This window comes from Bufo bufo, chromosome 6 (assembly GCF_905171765.1).
Source record: "Bufo bufo chromosome 6, aBufBuf1.1, whole genome shotgun sequence".
Taxonomy (NCBI): Eukaryota; Metazoa; Chordata; class Amphibia; order Anura; family Bufonidae; genus Bufo; species Bufo bufo.
In genome coordinates this window covers 329,005,634-329,027,386 of record NC_053394.1, presented here as the reverse complement: position 1 = coordinate 329,027,386, position 21,753 = coordinate 329,005,634, and the positions used below count along the sequence as shown (strand labels likewise).

The 21,753-nt window shown below is 46.9% G+C and overlaps 1 protein-coding gene across 1 annotated transcript in view; it reads left to right on the top strand.

Annotated features, from left to right (window-relative positions):
- The window catches only part of LOC121003293 (deoxynucleoside triphosphate triphosphohydrolase SAMHD1-like), a 92,435-nt gene that overhangs the window by 54,850 nt on the left and 15,832 nt on the right, over positions 1-21,753 (top strand). Inside the window, exons 12-14 of the mRNA XM_040435022.1 lie at positions 2,794-2,933; positions 3,030-3,125; positions 3,644-3,748. Coding sequence (XP_040290956.1) covers positions 2,794-2,933; positions 3,030-3,125; positions 3,644-3,748 — 341 coding nt within the window. The remainder of the gene's footprint in view (positions 1-2,793; positions 2,934-3,029; positions 3,126-3,643; positions 3,749-21,753) is intronic.

The following is a 21,753-nucleotide window of genomic DNA, read 5'->3' as shown; positions in this document are numbered from 1 at the left end:
GCCGCCACACTCGGCGTGTGATGAATAGCAATGCGCAGGCGCCAGGTTGCTTCTAGGGTGTAGAGATCGATGCCGTCAGTGGAGCATGCGTACTACATGCCTATCACTACTTCGGCCATTGCGCAGCAAGTCACAAAAGCTAAATCCAGGAGCGCATGCCCACATGATGTCATAACAGGCAGCGCCATCTTGGGTATTGGCAAGTTGCCCAGAGTTATTTTTACACTAGAATAACGGCATGCAGGTGGACAATGGTAAGGGGGGGCTACGCCTTGTCAAAGGGGTAAACCCTCCACCCCAATGGGCTTACAATGTAAGCACGATCGGCACTGCCATGTCAATCATGCAATACAGACAGCCCCATAAAATCCTCCTAACGCAGCCAGAAACAGGGATCTCCTGATAACCCCGGGACATTAAAATAAAATACATATTGACACAACCTGGAAGATAGCAAAATAAAACAAATGGCAACGATGGCATGGGGACACAATGTTATTCCGCTGGGCATGCATGTTTAACTTCCATATGACTCCACCTCATTCATCCAAATTTCTGTGAAAAGAAAACAATAAATCCATTATAAAATGGCTTACTTGTGTTCAGAAAACATCCACCTACTCAGAATAAAGACAAGAACAATATAAGCAGCACCATCATAGGGCAAACCAATCCTTTATGTATACATCTCAGGGTTATAGTCAATATTGAGACCATTAGGTTTAAGACAATTCAGGGTATGAATCCAATACAGCTCCTTTTTCTTTAGCAACAATACTCTATTACCCCTCTCCTAGGTGGGGGGATGTGATCAATGATCCAACATTTCAGCTCACTATCTGAATGATTAAAATCAGAAAAATGTTTAGGAATAGGCAAGTCTTGACCTATTTTCCTTATCGTGTAACGATGGTTGTTGAGGCGAGTCTTCAAATCTGTGGAAGTCTCGCCCACATACAGCAGTTTACAAGGAAATACAAAACGTAAATAACAAAATTAGAGTTACACATAAGGTAAAAAGGTAAAGGATACCTAATGTCAGTCACAGGGTGGATGAAGAATCTACCTTTGCAGATATATCTACAATTGACACAACAGAGACGGGGAAAACTGCCCTGGCTCCGCTGGGTCAATGTGCTCTGTGTTAATCTAGATCTAGGGCCGATGCCTGCCCTTATTAATTGATTGAATCTGCGGGATCAATTGGTGGAGCAGTATTGGGCTACATGCACACGACTGTATGTGTTTTGCTGTACGCAAATTGCGGATCCGCAAAAAAAAAAAAAACAATGACATCCGTATGCCATCAGTTTTTTTTTTTGCAGATCCATTGTAACGATGTTTAAAACGGACAAGAATAGGACATGTTCTATATTTTTTGCTGGGCTACGGAACGGACATACTGATGCGGACAGCACACGGTGTGCTGTCCACATTTTTTGCGGACCCATTAAAATGAATAGGTCCGCATCCTATCCGCAAAAAAAACGGAACGGACACTCAAACAAACAACGTTCGTGTGCATGTAGCCTTAAACCGTATCTGTGTCCTGAGGACAGCAATACAGTTGACTTCAGGAGGTCATCTGTGGTCGTTGGCCAGGTGCATAAGTGCCTGAGTCTTCTACCATTATTTAATGCTGAGAGCATCAGATCATTTATGTACCTGTCCGGTGGCCGTGAGGAGGACTTGGGTGGCCCCCCTGGGCATCTGCACACTGGGAAATTTCCCTGTAAGGTCTTTGGCCAGTCCACCCCTGTGAATTTGGATTCAGGGTCGGACAATTAATTTAAAGGGTTTCTACCACCACATTTTCACCTATTTAGCTGTCAGACACTAGCGATCTGCTAGTGTCTGCTCTACCTAACCATGCTATTGTAATTCCTTTTTCTGCAGCGGTTACCCTAAAAAACATAGTTTTATTGGTATGCAAATGAGCTTATAGGTGCTATGGGGGCGTCTTTTCAGCACCTAGAGGCTCCGTCCACTCACCATTTCTGCCGCCCAGCGCGCTCCAGCCTGCCCCTCTCCTCTAGATTGACAGCCTACTTCTCTCCATCTCGGCCGAATTCTCGCGCCTGCGCTGTGTGCTTCTGTATTCGGCGCAGGCGCAGTGACTGTCTCCCTGCGCCGGCATCTTGCCTGCGCCGATTACGTCGCAGGGAGCAGTCCGACAGTCACTGCGCCAGTGCCGAATACAGAAGCACACGGCGCAGGCGTGAGTAGGCTGTCAATCTAGAGCAGAGGGGCGTGCTGGGCGGCAGAAATGGTGAGTGGACTGAGCCTCTAGGTGCTGAAAAGACGCCCCCATAGCATCTAGAGGCTCATTTGCATACCAATAAAACTACGTTTTTTAAGGTAACCGCTGCACAGAAAGGAATTACAATAGCATGGTTAGGTAGAGCAGACACTAGCAGATCGCTAGTGTCTGACAGCTAAATAGGTGAAAATGTGGTGGTAGAAACCTTTTTAAGGTATAAACAGGCCTTGGCATTAACGAGTTAAAAGGCAGTTGTGACCCAGTGTACATGGTAGTGGTAATGTAAGCAGTGCTGCTCCCTATGCCAGCTAGTTACAGTTTATTGAGTCCTTCTGAATATAAATCAGGCCGTCTGTCAGATACAACAGGGTTGTTTGTCTCTAATCTCTTAGCTTCTAGGCCTTTATTTATAGCTAAACCAGTTTCACAAAGCGTCGCTGTTCCAGTCATAAGCAACTTGTGCCACAACTAACACACTGTTTGTGTCTCCAACCACTTTTTGTTTCAATTTTTCTCGCTTTGTTCCATCCCAGATAATATTTTGCACCAGATTTTATACTCCAATGAACCCGAACTGTCCAAAGCCCGAGATATACTGCGCAAAGTAGAACGTCGGCAACTCTACAAGTACGTGGGACAGACTCAGCCGAATGCAGATAGCGGGATTAAGCCGGTGAGATCTCAATGTTATGGCGTCTGTTTGCCTTTCCCGCTCCCATTATTGGTTTCAATGGTATTTTATGTGGTATTATTTTGTGGTCTGTTACAGGAGGAGTATGACAAACTACCAGCTGACCTGGCAAATTCCACCCCACAGTACTGTACATCAGACATCAGGCTCAGCCCTGAGGATTTTATAGTGGATGTAAGTCCTCCTCTTCTATATGGTCCAACACAAGGGATTTTTACCATATGTGCGCGTATTCTACCGTCTGAATACTTTTCCCATAGAACATTGCAGTTGTAGGAAATCTCATTAATGTAGAAAACCTTCAGTTCTGTGTGTGTCAAGGATTTGGCATTCTGAAATCCAGCATGCTCTCGATCCCTCTTTCCCCGGACATCTTTATCAGGGGACAGTTGTCAACAGATAATGCTTTCAAAATCAGTGGCTTTGACTGACTTCTCTAGTGAATGACCAGTCTGAAGAAGTTTCAGGGCTTTAAATGTTGAATGGGACCTGACTTGCATGGCCACTACACATTGGGTGGAGATGTCTGCTTCTGGCTCCGTCCATAGCTGATTGGTTGGGTTGCTGGATATCGGATCCCCACCGATCGGATATGAATAACCTAGTCTAAGGATAGGTCATCACTATCCAGAGTCTGGACTGTAGACTTCATTTCACACCTTACTATATATGTTTTGCTCTCTTCTATGCAGGTCATTCATATGGATTACGGCATGAAAGAGCAAAATCCCATCAACAACATGCGATTTTACTGCAAGACTGATCTGACCAAAGCTATAAAAATCACCAAAGATCAGGTAGGATCTCAACCCAGCCCCAATCCTATGTTTTCTTAGACAATTGCGACTTTCACACTGGTGAGTGCCGCTTAGTATTTCTTCCTTTTGAACTTTTGCATATGAAATCCTGCTATTCTGAATCTGTGCACCACAGTGAGTGTGATTTATTAGAAGGCCAGTGGGATTGCCATCCTTTAGTCGCTGCATCTGAATGTTCACAGCTGTGCCGCCTTGCTATCTATGTTGCTATGTTTTATGTCAGATGTTAAATGGGTATTCCTATGACAGATATTAAAGGGTTTCTCCGGGAACTAAGAAAATGAAAATATTTAAATATTACTTTATGCTAAATATATTCCAAAATACGTTTCATTAGTTACAATGGCTCGTTTGGTCTAGGGAGCAATCATTAGGGGAAATAAAATGACACACAAAACATGTCCTAATAACACAGGAGGACAAATTACTTCATGACACTGAGCTAAAGAGCTGCCTCATCCTCCTCTCTGCTCTACTTGTCAGGGATTATGTTTAATCTGATCTTCAGCTGAATCTCTGTAGGAATAAAGTTCATGACGAGACATGAAGTACAGAGAGGAGGTGGGGATGTGGCTGATGAGCAGCAGCACCACTTGTATGCAGTCTCCATTACCACAGCCCCAGTCTGCATTGTCCATCCTCTCTGTACTAAATTCCCCAGAGATTTGGCTAAAGTTCTTATCTGCTGTATTCAAGATCATAATCACTGACCAGTAAGGCAGAGAGGAGGCTGAGGCAGCTCTTTGGCTCAGTGTTGTGAAGTAATTTGTCCTTCTGTGTGATTAGGACAGGTTCTACAGGGTGGGCCATTTATATGGATACACCTTAATAAAATGGGAATGGTTGGTGATATTAACTTCCTGTTTGTGGCACATTAGTATATGTGAGGGGGGGAAACTTTTCAAGATGGGTGGTGACCATGGCGGCTATTTTGAAGTCGGGCCATTTTGAATCCAACTTTAGTTTTTTCAATAGGAAGAGGGTCATGTGTGTTAAAGGGCCTATTATTGGTATTTATGCAAATCTCAATACTTAATATTCATAAATAGGCGTGAGTCGTCTTATGATAGCTCCGCCTATTTATGCCTTACTTAACAACAAATCGCTACTGATTGCCCTACGCTACTCACTACTAGCTGCATGCGCCTTACTAACTCGCTACCGCTAACAAGTACACGCTACACAAAGGGTATAAATAACACCGTATTTATTACTTCTTACATAACACATGTAATACACTTATAATACAGTACAACAATACATACAACTATTGCTGGGGCAACTTACATATACAAAGGAATATAAAGGTTTATAACTATATATTTCTATATCAAGGGTATAGACTTATATAGTTACAGCGGCCCACAGCAATATGAATACACACACTATTACAACCCACTAATACGGTTCTGTCTATACTAACGCAGCCCCAAGTCCTCCCCAAAATCTAACTACAATTGCACTAATACACATACATACACTTTAGCAGCAACCCACCCAATCCTGACAATATCCTATCCCTACGGGGAATGACAAGAGGTTATTACGGGCTAGGAGGGATGTCCTAGGGGAACACAGGGGATAGAAAAGGGGGGACTCAGGGCAGGAGAAGGTAAGGGTAACCAAGGGATCAGGGGGTGAAGGTATATGTGGTAACCAAAGGGATAAGGGGTGTATCAAGGGTCCAGGGTGGGGTATGTTGCAAGGGTTAACAGGAAGGATTCGTTGGTGGTAGAGGGTATAGTATGGGGGGAAATAGGGTAGAATAGTATGGGGGGATATATAGATAGAGCAGGGGGGTATATACCAGGAGCAGGGGGGGTGTGTGTGTATGTGTGTGTGTGTATAGATAGATAGATAGATAGAGAGAGATATATATATATATATAATATATAGATAGATAGATAGATATATAGATATATATATATATATATATAGATATATACTTAGGGTAGCAAGGGGGGTATATAGATAGACTTAGGGTAGCAAGGGGGGTATATAGATAGACTTAGGGTAGCAAGGGGGGTATATAGAGGATACTTGGGGTACAATGCTCGTTGTCCAGGGGGGCTCGTTTGTCCAGGGATGATCCTCTCCGGCTGGGGCTCCATTCCAGAAGTGCCTCAGCGTATCGCCGCCGGACTATTTAAGTTTGGCGGCGCTCGCTCCCGAGGCAGCACGTCCGGACGTGCACGTGCGCGGTGATATGACGTCACCGCGCCGGCCTGCGCATCCCGGAGCGCGCTTCCAGGCGGAGGGTTCCTTTGATCCTCCGCCTGTAGCGCATCTGCATACCATGCGGTGCGATAATTATCGCGCCGGAGGTGTGCAGATAACAGAAGGAGGGACGTTTGTTTCCCTCTCTCTGTTATGTTAACTATCCAACGGCTGGGGATAGTTAAATACCAAAAGGCATCGGATCTCTATTGATCCCATGCCCTTTGAGGTTACCAGAGGCTGGACATAATTTTCCAGCCAACTGGAGACCTTCTCATCCCCTGCAGGGATGCATGAGGGGGGGGCATGTCTTGTTCCTATATTATATGTGTATGGATGCTTGGGGCACATCCATAAATATGCATACACACATACATAAGGGACAATAAGCCCATCCATATATACATATATATACATAGAGATGTATGCCTGTCAAGGAGGCCTACATACATCCCCATGTATATCCACTGTTCCCACCTGGACGGGCCCACAGTGAAGGGCCAATATACATGTATATATGTCAGGGCACATATACATATATATTTAAATATAACACTTCCTTCAACAATCCCCCTGTTGTCGGGAATACGACAATAAACATTTTGGGGGAAGGGTTGGGATGTATTTACCCCCTCTCAATCGCACTCTAGGTGACAATTCAGGAAGGACTGAAGTAGTATGACCCTTAGGTACCTAGACATCACCTATCATGACTAACATCTTCGACCTGCCCTTCACCAACGTCTCCGTCCACCGAATACACAGTCTTCTCTTTGGATAACTTCCTCGGCATCTTACATTATGTTCCTCAGGTGTCAGCCACTCCCTATGTAGTCTATTTCTGACTCCGGAATGGCTTCACCCTTGGCGTATTTAGGTCACTCCACTCAGTGATCGTGTTCTCTCTCTTTGCCAGTGTTGTTCTTCTGGCGTCCGTTACCCCCAATGTTAGTGCCGGTAATTCATGTAGCACCTCCTTATGGGGTACAGACGGCCGTACCTTTTAACACCAGTATGATTTTCATCTTAATTGAAGACTCAGTTTTCGGAGAGGTTCTCCCATGGACAGATACATAGGTTTTTACAAGGCAGGTCAGATTTTCTGGGGGGGAGGTGATGTCATAGTACCTAAATTCTACCTGCGGGAAGGAACCCCGCACTACCATCATTCAGTCCAACCCTTACAAGAAGTCACCATTGTCGATATTGAAGCGGCAAATACCTTAGTAAATGAGGGGCCTGACCCTAGGGAATCTACTCTACCCCACTCACACAAACATGTCATATCCCTCCCAATACAGCCCAATTCAATTCAGTGTGTACCCATAGAGACTCATGCCACCTGGCCTACTCTCTATACCTCCCAAGACACTGGTAGTTAACAGACCTTTGTGTCCTTGGGGAAATGACTATAGGATGCAAGTGTGCGTCCAGCCATATTGTAGTATGGCTGTCGCCCATTTGCACCTAGAGTGTCCATGGGTACATGAGGAACTCACATGCAAATAATCAATGTAAATCTATACACAATATGATGAGGTCACAGGGTGGCCTATGATTATACCCCGAACCTTCTTACGAAAATCTACTACAATACGTGATATACATGCACATAATGCTATGAGGTCACAGGATGGCTTTGGATGTTCACCCTGAACCCTCATAGGAAAAACCTACTACAATACAATATTTATATACACCCACCCCACACACAATACTATGAGGTCACAGGATGGTTTTGGATTTTCGTCCCGACCCTCATAGGAAACAGTATGTCCATGCGATCTCTGGCTCCAGGACTTTGTTGGAGCTAAGTCCTGAGCCTCCTACGATTAACTTTGTGAAGTTCTATCTGGTTCTGGTTTAGTTGGTCCGCAAGTCTCTTGACCCTCCTGTAGATTAGACACAGTCCCGTGTACATGACGATTACCAGAACCAGAAGAACTATCACCGGATGAATCAATAGGTTGAAGAAGGATGTTGCCTTTGGACTGTAACCAAACAGACTTTCCCACCAGGAGACCTTGGAGTCTTTGCCCAAAGCGGTAGTGATTGCTGTTATTTTATTCTTGTCGTGCGTCAGTTGGATGGTGGCCTGTTCCTCTGTTTCTCGAAGATTCCTAAGTATTTCATCTTCTTGGCTGAAGTCCAGCAGGAGATGTTTGAGTTCTAGCCCAAAGCCAAGAGGAATCTTCTGGAGTCTCACGGGTACGTCAGGGCGGATGTCGAGTCTTTTCTCCGGGGTGATTGGTGTCCTTCCTTGTAGCTCTGCGACATCTAAACCTAGGACGGGACTAAGGGTGCAATACACTCCAGGGAGGAGTTCTCCTCTCTCAGTGCAGTTAGTTCCATAGATTGTATAAGACATGTTTTGCCTTTGGTACCAGCACCAATACCCCTGTCCCAAGTATTTAAGGGAGGAGGGTATTGGGCTGGCCTTCATCTCACAGGACCCCTCGGTGCTCCAACATTGGTGTCTTAACACCCGATCCTGACTACCTTGACAGAGGATAGCATCCTCTTTCTTCCAACATCCCTCGGTGTCTAACAGATAAGGATGGCCTCTCTCATAGGTTAGAACGCCCGGGGGAAGCTGTGGATGAAGCACCGTCTGGTTATTTATGACAATCCCTAAGTTAATTGCACTGTAACCCTGTCTAAGATGGCCAGATACAGGAGCCAATGACGAAGCAGTGCAAGTGAGATTCCTACAGCCGTGCCACTGGACTACCCACCAGTTGGTGTGATTGGCTGCAAAAGGAGATATAAGAGGACTTACCCGTTGGCGGAGGTTAAATGGGAAGTGGCCGCCGTACAATGATCATACAATATGTTTAAGGTTGCCTGAGAGTTCACTCTGGACTTGCGTACACGCCAGAGCGAGCTGAGCTCTATCCTGTTCTTCCAAGAGACCCACAACTAACCTTCTAAACTTCTCTCGTAAAGCAGAAGATAGAGAGGTAGTGGCATCTATGTGTGAATGTTGCAAACCCTCTAAGACGTGGTTTACATCAAGCTGGGTCTCGAATCCTTCTCCGGCGTGTCGCGCAACATCCCCAAGTTTACCTCTCAGGACTTCCATATCCATAGTGTTCAGGGCGCCCACTCCCAATGCACCTCCGCCTAGTCCCATGGCTATCAGATCTCTTCTTCCCCTGTGATTTCTATGTATGAGATCGTCCTTTCTTACCTCTTGCCCCGCCTCTATCCAACCTCTTATCATGTCAATTTGGTTCCTCACAAACTCCCCACATCTGTGATCCCACTGGTCGACTCGGAAGTCATCTACGGAAAATTCTCCAAGTAAATAGGACGAATTTTGTCCCCGTGATGATCCTCCATGGGGATGACAGTTGAGGAGCTATAGGATCTGCCAATTGATGGATAGGGGCGGTGCAAGAGTCTAAATTCATTTTTACAGGTTGGAGACCTGTCTCTTCATAGGGGATCCTCACCACCGTTACACAAACTTGCCCTCCACCTCTGAACGGATACCATTGGTCACTTTTTTCCAACCTGTAGCACTAGTTTTCCTACGGGTTTGGATTTAGACAGATAGACCCATTGTGTAAATGTCCAGCACCATTCATCTACTGCCTCACAAAAAGGCCATCTAAACGAACCATCTATATTGATGTCAAAGTTAATATCCCTGCCACTGGGGTCTTTCCAATCGGAAGACACATACCTACCCCGGTATTCCTCATTCATAGGGGTACCGTCCATCCATACATCCACTGTAGGGGTATCCACCCCATTGCACACTAAATCCCAACTCCAGGGATTAGTCTCCAAGGTTACCATCTGGGTATCTTGTTCCCAGTGGACATAGGTGAGGAAATAATATCCAGTCACCTCCTGAACACAATTGTCTCTCATGATGGTGATCATAAAAGACCGTATGGATGGAGATCCCTTTGACTGAGCATACCTGGGATCCTTGGCATCTGTCCGTACTTTTAAAACGGTGGCTCGGTAAAAGCCTTCCAGTTTCACCGGACCACTCTGGTCATTCCATAGGGCCTGGCCAGAGTTACTGCAGTTTAACTTTAGCATCACTATACTGGTTCTTATGTAATCTGTGGACACATGTCCCTGAACATAACTGGATTCCCTGGTGATAATCATCTGGGAATCTCTTAACATACAATAAGCTTTTAGGGTGCCCTTTACCGGAATGGGTCTGTCAAAATATGTCCTTACCCTCAGCCCATCTTGGCTATCCCTCCTTATGAAGGTAGCTTTAAGGATATACCAGCCACTATACTCTGCACCCGTGACATCTTCGGGACTCAGAACCCCATCCTTGGTACACAACACTGTGGTGGTGTTGGCTTCCACTTGTTTGTAAGGATGTAAGTGAGGGTCCTTGGACACCCATCGTAAGGATCTCATAGGAGTAGGGTCAGAGTCCCGAAAATGTCTGAATTCTTTGAGGCAGAGGGCATGTAAATCATGTTGTATGGCAGACACATTCTCCACAGGGGTATAATGTTGAATTACACCTTGGGCAAAACTCTCCCTCTGGAAACCATACAGATACCACTGTCCTGGTGTAAATGAAAAGTTCTCGTATGGTTTCAGGATTTTGCCCTCCAAACATTCCACCATTAAAAGGCCGGGTTTATTCATAGATATGTCAGCCATATCTATATTAACTCCCAGGCCCTCCCCCGAAGAGGCTGAGCCTGCCATCATCATGCTTACCACCAGTGCCACAAGTTGGGGATATGCCATGTTCAGAGGATTTCTATATCTTTTCAGGCTGGTCGTAACCTTGGTGAGTCTCCCTCCCGTGATCTGTTAATTCAATGTGAATGTAATTAGTTTCATGGATCCACCCTCGACCCACCAAACCCTCCCCGGGTCACCCAACTCTGTGAGGGTTCATGTTATTGAATTGGGGAGGCTCGGGTGGCCTTGGCCTGGTCGATATGCCTGCCGCCTACGTGACTTTTTCTTGGTAGTCATCGGCCTTTGCACCTTTAGCATGGTATCACCCATTACTTCAAGGACCTGATAGGGTCCTTCCCAGTTTGCATCCCAGGGGCCGGCCCGACGGAAGATTTTCACCATCACTAGCTCTCCTACAGAGGGCATTGGCGTTTCCCCCTGTAGATACGGTCTGTGTAGCCATATCGCTGCATGAGGCAATAACTCCTTCAGGTTTAGTTGTACCTGTTGGAGAAACAGGTCTCTGGCGATAGCGTTCTTCACTGGTTCTGACACTAGGGGTTCATTGGGTAGGCATAGGGGCATTTTGCGTCCGGTCATTAGTTCAAATGGGGTGATACCGGTACTGGTAGCCTCGGTAACTCGGATTCCCATTAGCACGGCTGGCAGAGAGGTTACCCATGAGGAACCTTTCTCCAGTAGTGCTTTAGAAAGTCGTGTTTTTATGGTCCGGTTCATCCGCTCCACGATGCCCGCAGACTGAGGGTGGTAAGGCACATGAAACCTTTGCTTTATATCTAAAAGACCACAAAGTGCTTTCATTACCTTACCCGTGAAATGGGTCCCTCTGTCCGACTCTCTCTCAATCTGGGGATACCCCATCGTGACAGAACCTGTTCCCAGAGAACACGGGCAGTGGTTGTAGCCGAATCATTAACCGTGGGGATGGCTTCTACCCATTTAGAGAAGACATCCACTACCACCAGTGCGTAACGATAGTTACGACTTCCTGTTGGTAAAGGTCCTATAAAATCTATTTGTAGTGCGGACCATGGACCATCTGCAGGAGGAACTCCGCTGCAACACCGGCTTCAGGGCTGACGCCCTTGGGTTAACCTGAGCACATACCAGACACTGTTGTGTTACTTCCTCTACTGTGTTGGACATTCCCGGCCAGTATAATTTGTCTCTCAGGAGAGACAAGAGTTTTTCCCGGCCCAGGTGTCCAAACAGTTGGTGGTTCAATCTGGTTAGCTCTGCTTGCAGATGCTGTGGAACCACGGGAAGAGGAAGTTGCAGTGTACCGGTATCGTAACACAGGATCCCTTGCTGTATTGACCAGGGATGCTGTGGAGATGTGAGGTGTGTCATTAGAAGAGGATCTTTTGCTTGTTCCTCCTCAAATGACACCGGGCCTTTACTCAGGTTGGTACGAAATGCAATCTGGTAGGCCGGTAGCGGCTCAGTGTCTGTTTCCTGAAGGATCCCAGACACTGCCGCTAGTTAGGCCAATTCATCCGCCTTGTTGTTACCTAACGTCAAAGGCTCATCCCCTTTCTGATGCGCAGGGATTTTTATGATGGCTGCTTCCGCCGTGTGTGCCATGCCCCATTCCCAAAGTTCTTTCAGGACCGACAAATGAGCCAGAGGTTTGTTTTGGCTATCCACAAATCCTCGTCTTTTCCATGTGTCCAGGTGCAGGGTGAGAGAACGAACTACATATGAACTGTCGCTATATATAGTTCGTTTCCCTGGGGGTTGAAGAAGCAAGGCTTCCTTGACCGCCTCCAGTTCCGCCCGCTGTGCCGACATGTGACCTGGTAACTTGACAAGATTCTGGGTACCTGTGGTCTCATCCAGCACAGCAAAACCTGTGACATAGGTCCCATCCATGAAAAATCGAGAGCCATCCACAAAGATGACTGTCTTCTGGATGTTTATCGGTCCTGAAAATTTGTGGCGCGTTGATATGCGCTGGTTGGCCACAGTCATGTTCGGTGCCAGTTAGGTTCAATAACTGGGACAGAACATACTTGGCTTTGTGGTTCACCTGCAGACTCCGGCCACTAAGATCCATAATCCACCTCCCGAATCTCTGTTGGGAGACTCCAGGGAGTGTATCACGGAGCAAGAGGGCCAATGGAGAGTGTGGAGTGTAAAGTGAGGGGCCTGAAGCCTACAATATGCTCAGTGGTTTTGACGGCATAGTGTATGGCTGCCAGTTGTTTGGCACACTCATCGAACCCTCGTTCAACAGGCGAAAGTAATCTGGAGAAGTATCCCAGCGGTCTAGTGTCATACCCTATCTGCTGTAGGAGGACCGCTGAGATAGACTCCATCCCTGCATGCGCCTGTATGGCTATTTCCCCTTCAGGATGGGGAGTGGCCAATACAGGGGCAGAGGAGAGGTCCCTTTTCAAAGTAGAAAAGGCCTCTTCCTGTGCATCAGACCAACCTTTGATTGAGGGGTCTTCTCCTCTGAGGAGTTCATAGAGGGGTTTTGCTTTGGCAGCAAAATCCTCTATGAACTCCCTCATAAAATTAGCAACTCCCAGGAATTTTCTCAAATCCTGTAGAGTGCCCGGTCTAGGTAACTTTACCATGGCTTCCACTCTGGCTGCCACGATTCCTTTGGCTCCAAAAGAAATTTGGACTCCAAGGAAAGTCACCTCTGTTCTGGCCAAATTTGCCTTGTGGGGACTCAGCTTGAGTCCTGACTTGGCCAGGAGTCCCAATAGCTCTTTTAACAGAACCAAGTGTTCTTCTATGGTTTCTGTGTGTAAGAGCAGGTCATCCACGTATTGCAGAAGGCATTCCGGCCGTGAGAATACACTCAGAACGGCCGCCAATGCCTGGTGAAAATACGTGGGACTACTGTGGAACCCCTGGGGGAGTACACCGAACATGTACTGTTTGTCTCCTACTGTAAAGGCAAATTTGTACCTACAGTTTTCAGTGAGTTCAATTGAGAAGAACCTATTGGCAACATCTATGGTTGAGAATATGCGACTTTTGCCGCTTATTCTGGCCATGATGTCGGGAGTCTGTGCCACCACTGGAGCGGACATTGGGGTGTATTTGTTGAGGACCCGGAGGTCTATGGTGAGCCTCCATGCATTGGTGTCCTTTTTCTTTACTGGCCAGAGGGCATTGTTGCATTTAGAATTGCCCTCTATGACCACCCCCCTAGTTTTCAATTCTTGGACGGTGTCCAAAATTTGAATGGGTGGCTTCTGGCGGAAAGCGGTATTGGCGTTGAGGTGGAGGGTCGGGACCTTGTATGTTCACCTGAACACCAATCAGTCTGCCACAATCGTTTTTTCCCTGGGCCCACAGATCGGGGTACTCATACACAATAGGCTCAAGGTCTGGATTATGCGAGATCTCAGGCCATTTGTGTTCAAGTACTTCAGTAGAGTCATCTATTGTTGGCAATGGTGGTCCCAGAAACTGGCGTTGGATGACAAACACCTTGGATTGTCTGGGACCCTTCCATACAATACTATTTGCCAGATCTAGGATCCACCCATTTTGTGTCATTACGTCGGTTCCAATAATGTTGTCAGAACCGGGGTAATACCACATGGGGATCCTAAGGGTCATGTGACTGGTAATCTGGACAGTTACTTCTTCTATTCTGTGGGCCCTCACCCCCCCTTGTTGGTGATCAAATCCGATCACCACACACTGAGGGCTGTTGGGATGTAAATCATGTTTGACATTGGTAATGGAAATTTCCGCACCAGTGTCAAGCATGATTTCGGCGTCCTGATTTTTGATTTTGGCCTTTATGTGGGGTCTCCCTGAAGAATCCAGTATGATGGGACATACTGGCGCCAGATCTTTAGGGATCCCTGATCTTCAATCAATTTCTACCAGACTCCCAGTAGGTACCTGTGAGGTACATACTGCCACTTGTGGGTTCTTGCTATGAACCCTTCGTGTGGATTCCAGGGATTCCACACTCATTACCGAACGCGCTGGGTCATTCACAACAGCCACACGTTTTGGTGTCTGGACCTGTAAATGTCCCAGATATTCCCCCACTGGTTTGGCATAATTAGGTTTCATCTTGAAACCGTTATTATTGCCTGTTCTCTCAGGATTTGTCCGGTTATTACGTGACCATTGTGGACAATTCCTCTTTATGTGCCCGTATTGTAAACATAGGAAGCATCGAATGCCTCCCATCCTTTCCAATGGCGGGGCTGTGGGGCGAATAGCCGAGTTACCTTTTGTGTGCTGTACCCGTTCATCTTGAGATGTATCGTGTACAGGCGCACGCTCCGTCACTTTGACGGATTTCTTATTGAGCAGTGTATCCTGTCTGCACTGCTCAATAATCATAGCAGCATCCGTGAGGGATGGCTCCCTAGCTGCACTCAACCGGATTGCAGTGTCAAGGTATGGGAATTTTTCCACAAACATACGTATCATACCCTGTGGAATTCCGATACCGTGATCTTTCGTAACCCTTCTGTACATTGCTTCAAACCGACTACACATAGACAGAGGTTCGTCATGTATAGTGGGTTTGAACTTGGACAGGATATCCGGAGTGACGTCCCAATGGCCGTTGCCAGTCTCATGAGTATGGAGAGACGTTCCTCCTTGTCATAAAACTGTCCATTCATGGGTTGCGTCCTCCCCGTTACCTCATACCTTTGGTTTAGGTGTGTAGGTAACCATAACTTGAATAACTCCATGCGATATTCGTGGGCCACTGAATACTTGTTACAGTGACCCTCGAAGATATCACATGAAGTAAACGGATCTACACTGGGATCATATTTTGGGATCTCCTTGCAGATCCGTAACAGGAAGTTTATCCTTTCCATACTGGAATGGTTAGGATAAAAATCTTCCTGTCTTTCCGGACGCGTTGGCGGATTGGAAGTGGTAAATGGCCAACCACTTTCCTCTCTCCAATCGTTGCCCTGTTCCTGGGATCGGTTGCTACCCCTATTCTCCCTGGGTGTTTGGGTGAAATGTAGCGTCCGTTCCACCTGTCCCCTAGTGTCTACTGTATCGGATGTTTGATCCGTGGCGCTGTCGCCGCTATCTCCCCCTGTGCCGTTTCCGAAACACAAACCTGTTTCGTGGGCACCATACTGTTAGCACCAGACCGTGACAGATTCGAGATGACCTGCTGCAAATCCGCAATGGTTTGCGTTTTTGCAGCCAGGTCCTCTCGAAGTTGAACAATCATGTTATCCATAGATACCGTATTGTTCCTGAACTGATTTATCTCAGTGTACAGTCTGAGCAGTTCCTTATCCATGTCAGAGTAGAAACTCTCCTTGTCCGAGAGTCTAGACTCTAACACGCAAATTTCCCTGCCCCTCTCGACCGTACACTGGGATTTCTCTTGTAGTTGTGTTTGTAATGTGTGTAACTGTTTAATGTTCTCAACACAACAATTGCAGTGGAAGTTTGCAGTGTTGGAAACTTCCTCTGCCTTTGCCGTGTTAAGTGTTTCCAGATGTTCCGGCTTCCAAATGATATCCTCAAAGGTGTGAACAAATTTGGCTAACATTTGGAGCCGTTTTTTTTTTTTTTTAAACATGCTGCGATTAATGCAGAGTTTGTCATGAGCGTATGCCTGGTCCAATAAAGTCGACCATAGCAGCTCAGTGGATTTGTACGTGGTGGGGATGATGGGGTTGTATGTGCTATGTTTGCTGAGGTGTTGCAGTGTGGCGAAGTTCATACTTACTTTTTGACGAGAGGCCATCTTCATTGGTGTCGTTGTTTGTTGTGCTGTGTTGCTGCGTGGAGGAGGTCCTTCAATATTTGGAACGCCTTCTCCCGACCAGCCAGACGACTTCTGTTCGACTTCAATGACGATGGTTCTCTCTTCAGTGGTGTAGGTGATGACTTCTCTCCAGTGAGCGTGTAAGGGAATCAGAAAATTTTAATACAGAAAAATCTGAAAAGATTTTAGATTCTCTGCTGTAGAGATTGCTCTGTCTCTGGTTCTGATTGAAAAAAAAAAAACGCTTTACTTGTACGAAATATCTGGCAATGGACGCTCAGAATCCACTGACCGCGTCCCTCCCGTCTGACTAGTTCACAGCGTAAGCGATTCTTTTCACCAAAACCAAACCCAGAAAACAAACTCTTAGCAGTGGGCCTGGCTCGCCAATGTTAAAGGGCCTATTAATTATTGGTATTTATGCAAATCTCAATACTTAATATTCATAAATAGGCGTGAGTCGTCTTATGATAGCTCCGCCTATTTATGCCTTACTTAACAACAAATCGCTACTGATTGCCATACGCTACTCACTACTAGCTGCATGCGCCTTACTAACTCGCTACCGCTAACAAGTACACGCTACACAAAGGGTATAAATAACACTGTATTTATTACTTCTTACATAACACATGTAATACACTTATAATACAGTACAACAATACACTACAACTATTGCTGAGGCAACTTACATATACAAAGGAATATAAAGGTTTATAACTATATATTTCTATATCAAGGGTATAGACTTATATAGTTACAGCGGCCCACAGCAATATGAATACACACACTATTACAACACACTAATACGGTTCTGTCTATACTAACGCAGCCCCAAGTCCTCCCCAAAATCTAACTACAATTGCACTAATACACATACATACACTTTACCAGCAACCCACCCAATCCTGACAATATCCTATCCCTACGGGGAATGACAAGAGGTTATTACGGGCAAGGAGGGATGTCCTAGGGGAACACAGGGGATAGAAAAGGGGGGACTCAGGGCAGGAGAAGGTAAGGGTAACCAAGGGATCAGGGGGTGAAGGTATATGTGGTAACCAAAGGGATAAGGGGTGTATCAAGGGTCCAGGGGGGGGGGGGGGGGTTTATGTTGCAAGGGTTAACAGGAAGGATTCGTTGGTGGTAAAGGGAATATTGTATTGGGGGAAAATAGGGTATAGTATGGGGGGAAATAGGGTAGAATAGTATGGGGGGATATATAGATAGAGCAGGGGGATATAGCAGGGGGGTATATAGATACTTAGGGTAGCAAGGGGGGTATATAGATAGACTTAGACTTAGGGTAGCAGGGGGGTATATACCAAGAGCAGGGGGGATATATAGATACTTAGGGTAGCAGGGGGGTATATAGAGGATACTTAGGGTACAATGCTCGTTGTCCAGGGGGGCTCGTTTGTCCAGGGATGATCCTCTCCGGCTGGGGCTCCGTTCCAGAAGTGCCTCAGCGTAGCTCCGCCGGACTATTTAAGTTTGGCGGCGCTCGCTCCCGAGGCAGCACGTCCGGACGTGCACGTGCGCGCCACCGGCCAGAACACGTGGGCCGGTGCGGTGATATGACGTCACCGCGCCGGCCCGCGCATCCCGGAGCGCGCTTCCGGGCGGAGGGTTCCTTTGATCCTCCGCCTGTAGCGCATCTGCATACCATGCGGTGCGATAATTATCGCGCCGGAGGTGTGCAGATAACAGAGAGAGGGACGTTTGTTTCCCTCTCTCTGTTATGTTAACTATCCAACGGCTGGGGATAGTTAAATACCAAAAGGCATCGGATCTCTATTGATCCCATGCCTTTTGAGGTTACCAGAGGCTGGACATAATTGTCCAGCCATCTGGAGACCTTCTCATCCCCTGCAGGGATGCATGAGGTGGGGGCATGTCTTGTTCCTATATTATATGTGTATGGATGCTTGGGGCACATCCATACACATATAGTTATATTTATAAGTATATGCACATTCATGGATGTTTGGGGCACATCCATAAATATGCATACACACATACATAAGGGACAATAAGCCCATCCATATATATACATAGAGATGTATGCCTGTCAAGGAGGCCTACATACATCCCCATGTATATCCACTGGTCCCACCTGGACGGGCCCACAGTGAAGGGCCAATATACATGTATATATGTCAGGGCACATATACATATATATTTAAATATAACACTTCCTTCAACAATGTGACACATCAAACTTATTGGGAATTTCACAAGAAAAACAATGGTGTGCTTGGGTTTAACGTAACTTTATTCTTTCATGAGTTATTTACAAGTTTCTGACCACTTATAAAATGTGTTCAATGTGCTGCCCATTGTGTTGGATTGTCAATGCAACCCTCTTCTCCCACTCTTCACACACTGATAGCAACACCGCAGGAGAAATGCTAGCACAGGCTTCCAGTATCCGTAGTTTCAGGTGCTGCACATCTCGTATCTTCACAGCATAGACAATTGCCTTCAGATGACCCCAAAGATAAAAGTCTAAGGGGGTCAGATCGGGAGACCTTGGGGGCCATTCAACTGGCCCACGACGACCAATCCACTTTCCAGGAAACTGTTCATCTAGGAATGCTCGGACCTGACACCCATAATGTGGTGGTGCACCATCTTGCTGGAAAAACTCAGGGAACGTGCCAGCTTCAGTGCATAAAGAGGGAAATACATCATCATGTGGCAATTTCGCATATCCAGTGGCCTTGAGGTTTCCATTGATGAAGAATGGCCCCACTATCTTTGTACCCCATATACCACACAATACCATCAATTTTTTTGTTCCAACAGTCTTGGAGGGATCTATCCAATGTGGGTTAGTGTCGGACCAATAGCGATGGTTTTGTTTGTTAACTTCACCATTCACATAAAAGTTTGCCTCATCACTGAACAAAATCTTCTGCGTAAACTGAGGGTCCTGTTCCAATTTTTGCCCATTCTGCAAATTCAGTGCGCCGATCTGGGTAATCCTCGTTGAGATGCTGCAGTAGCTGGAGTTTGTAAGGGTGCCATTTGTGAGTAGCTAATATCCGCCGAAGGGATGTTCGACTAATGCCACTCTCCAGTGACATGCGGCGAGTGCTACGCTGTGGGCTCTTGCTGAATGAAGCTAGGACAGCCACTGATGTTTCTTCATTAGAGACAGATTTCATGCGTCCACATTTTGGCAAATCCAACACTGAACCAGTTTCACAAAACTTAGCAAGCAGTTTGCTAACTGTAGCATGGGAGATGGGTGGTCTCGTAGGGTGTCTTGCATTGAAATCTGCTGCAATGACCCGGTTACTGCGTTCACCAGACATCAACACAATTTCTATCCGCTCTTCACGTGTTAACCTCGGCGACATGTCAATGGCTGTAAACAAAGAGAAACTTGTAAATAACTCATGAAAGAATAAAGTTACGTTAAAACCAAGCACACCATTGTTTTTCGTGTGAAATTCCCAATAAGTTTGATGACCCTCTTCCTATTGAAAAAACAAAAGTTGGATTCAAAATGGCCGACTTCAAAATGGCCACCATGGTCACCACCCGTCTTGAAAAGTTTCCCCCCTCACATATACTAATGTGCCACAAACAGGAAGTTAATATTACCAACCATTCCCATTTTATTAAGGTGTATCCATATAAATGGCCCACCCTGTATATGTACTAATAGGATGGCGGCCATTTTGTTTCCCCTGATTGCTCCCCAAACAAAATGAGCCATTATAAATAATAAAAGGTATTTGGGAATATATTTATTATTAAGTAATATTTAAATATTTTCATTTCTCACCCATATTCATTGGGGGACACAGGAACCGTGGGTATAGCTATGTCCTCTAGGAGGCGTTGACACTAGTAAAAGCTGTTAGCTCCTCCCCTGGCAGCTATACCCCCTCCAGCCTGGAGAGAGCTTTAGTTTTTTCTCGCCTCCCTGTACTCTCGGGGGAGCACGCCAGCGTTGGTCCGCAACGCTGCCTCCTCCCCTACAAGAAGACAAGAGGACCAGGGCAGCCTCGCTCCCCGTCATCCTGCCAGCTAAAGGGTCACCCATCCAAGTCCCTCTTCCAGCTTCCTGCCACTACGGTGCCAGTATCTGAAGGGGTGACCCTGCTGGACCAGAGGAAGAGTGAAGACGGCTGGACAGATAAGTGACGTTGTACTCGCCCGCCCGCCCGCCAGCGATCCTGTCTACACACTTGGCACTGGTTTCAAGTTCTCTCACTGCCGCAATTCTGAGCGGGAGATGCAGGACCTGAGGGGGCGGGGCCTACTCTTCCCGCCACAGCTATTCAGGAAGTCTTCACTGGGACATCCTCCTCCTGGACAGCGTCTGCTCCTGGCTCTGGTAGGAACTGTGCTCCTCTCCTCAGGTCGCTGTACTCTCTCCATCCCCAGATTGCCACCCCCCCTAGATCACTACTATCATGTCTGATCCCTCAGTTTCTCTGCCTCGGCTTCCAATAGCTGTCCACTAGGCCTGCTCTATATGTCAGGCAAAATTCCCTTGCGGGCAACCGGATTCTGTCTGCTCTGCTTGTCAGGCGTCTAGGCAGGGGGCCCCCCTTCAGCCCGTACTGCTGCTGCCTCCCCTTCCGGCCGCCGAGTTACCCGATTGGGCCAGAACTTTCTCTCAGGCGGTGGAAAACCTTGCAAAAATCTCCCAATCCACCCCATCTATAGTGGGTCGCTTGGTTGAGAATCTGCCACCTTTGCAAGCTGCTCCTCCCTCGGATGCACCCTCCAAAGCTTCTTGCCCCCCCCCCCCCCCCCCCCCCCAGGTCACTTCCCTCCGGTGCTTCCGTCCGTGCACGGCTTTCACAAAAGCGTTCCAGAGTAGACCACGTTTCTTCCTCTGACGCTTCTCCCTCTCCGCCCCGTGTACGGTCTCATTCAGGGTTTTCTTCTCCTGGGAACGTGCTGTCTGAAGGAGAGGTTGAGAATTCGGATTTGGATATGGAGCAGCCTTCTAATTTGGCCTCCACCGTAGATGGCCTCATTGCTGCTATCCGTGACACCTTCCGGGTGCAGGATGACCCTCCCCCCACTGACCAACAGGGGGTATCCTTCTGTCCAAAACAGGCCTCAAAGGTGTTTCCTCGCCATAATGAATTTTCGGCAGTGGTTTCCAAGGCTTGGGATCATCCAGACATGCGTTTTTCCGCCCCCAAGAAGTTGGATATCCTATATCCTTTCCCAGGGGACTGCGTTTCCACGTGGACATCCCCTCCTAAGGTGTACCCACCAGTGGCACGGCTAGCCAAAAATACGGCTATTCCTATATCCGATGGATCCTCCCTTCAGTCCGCTGAAGATCGTCGGATGGAATCCTTGA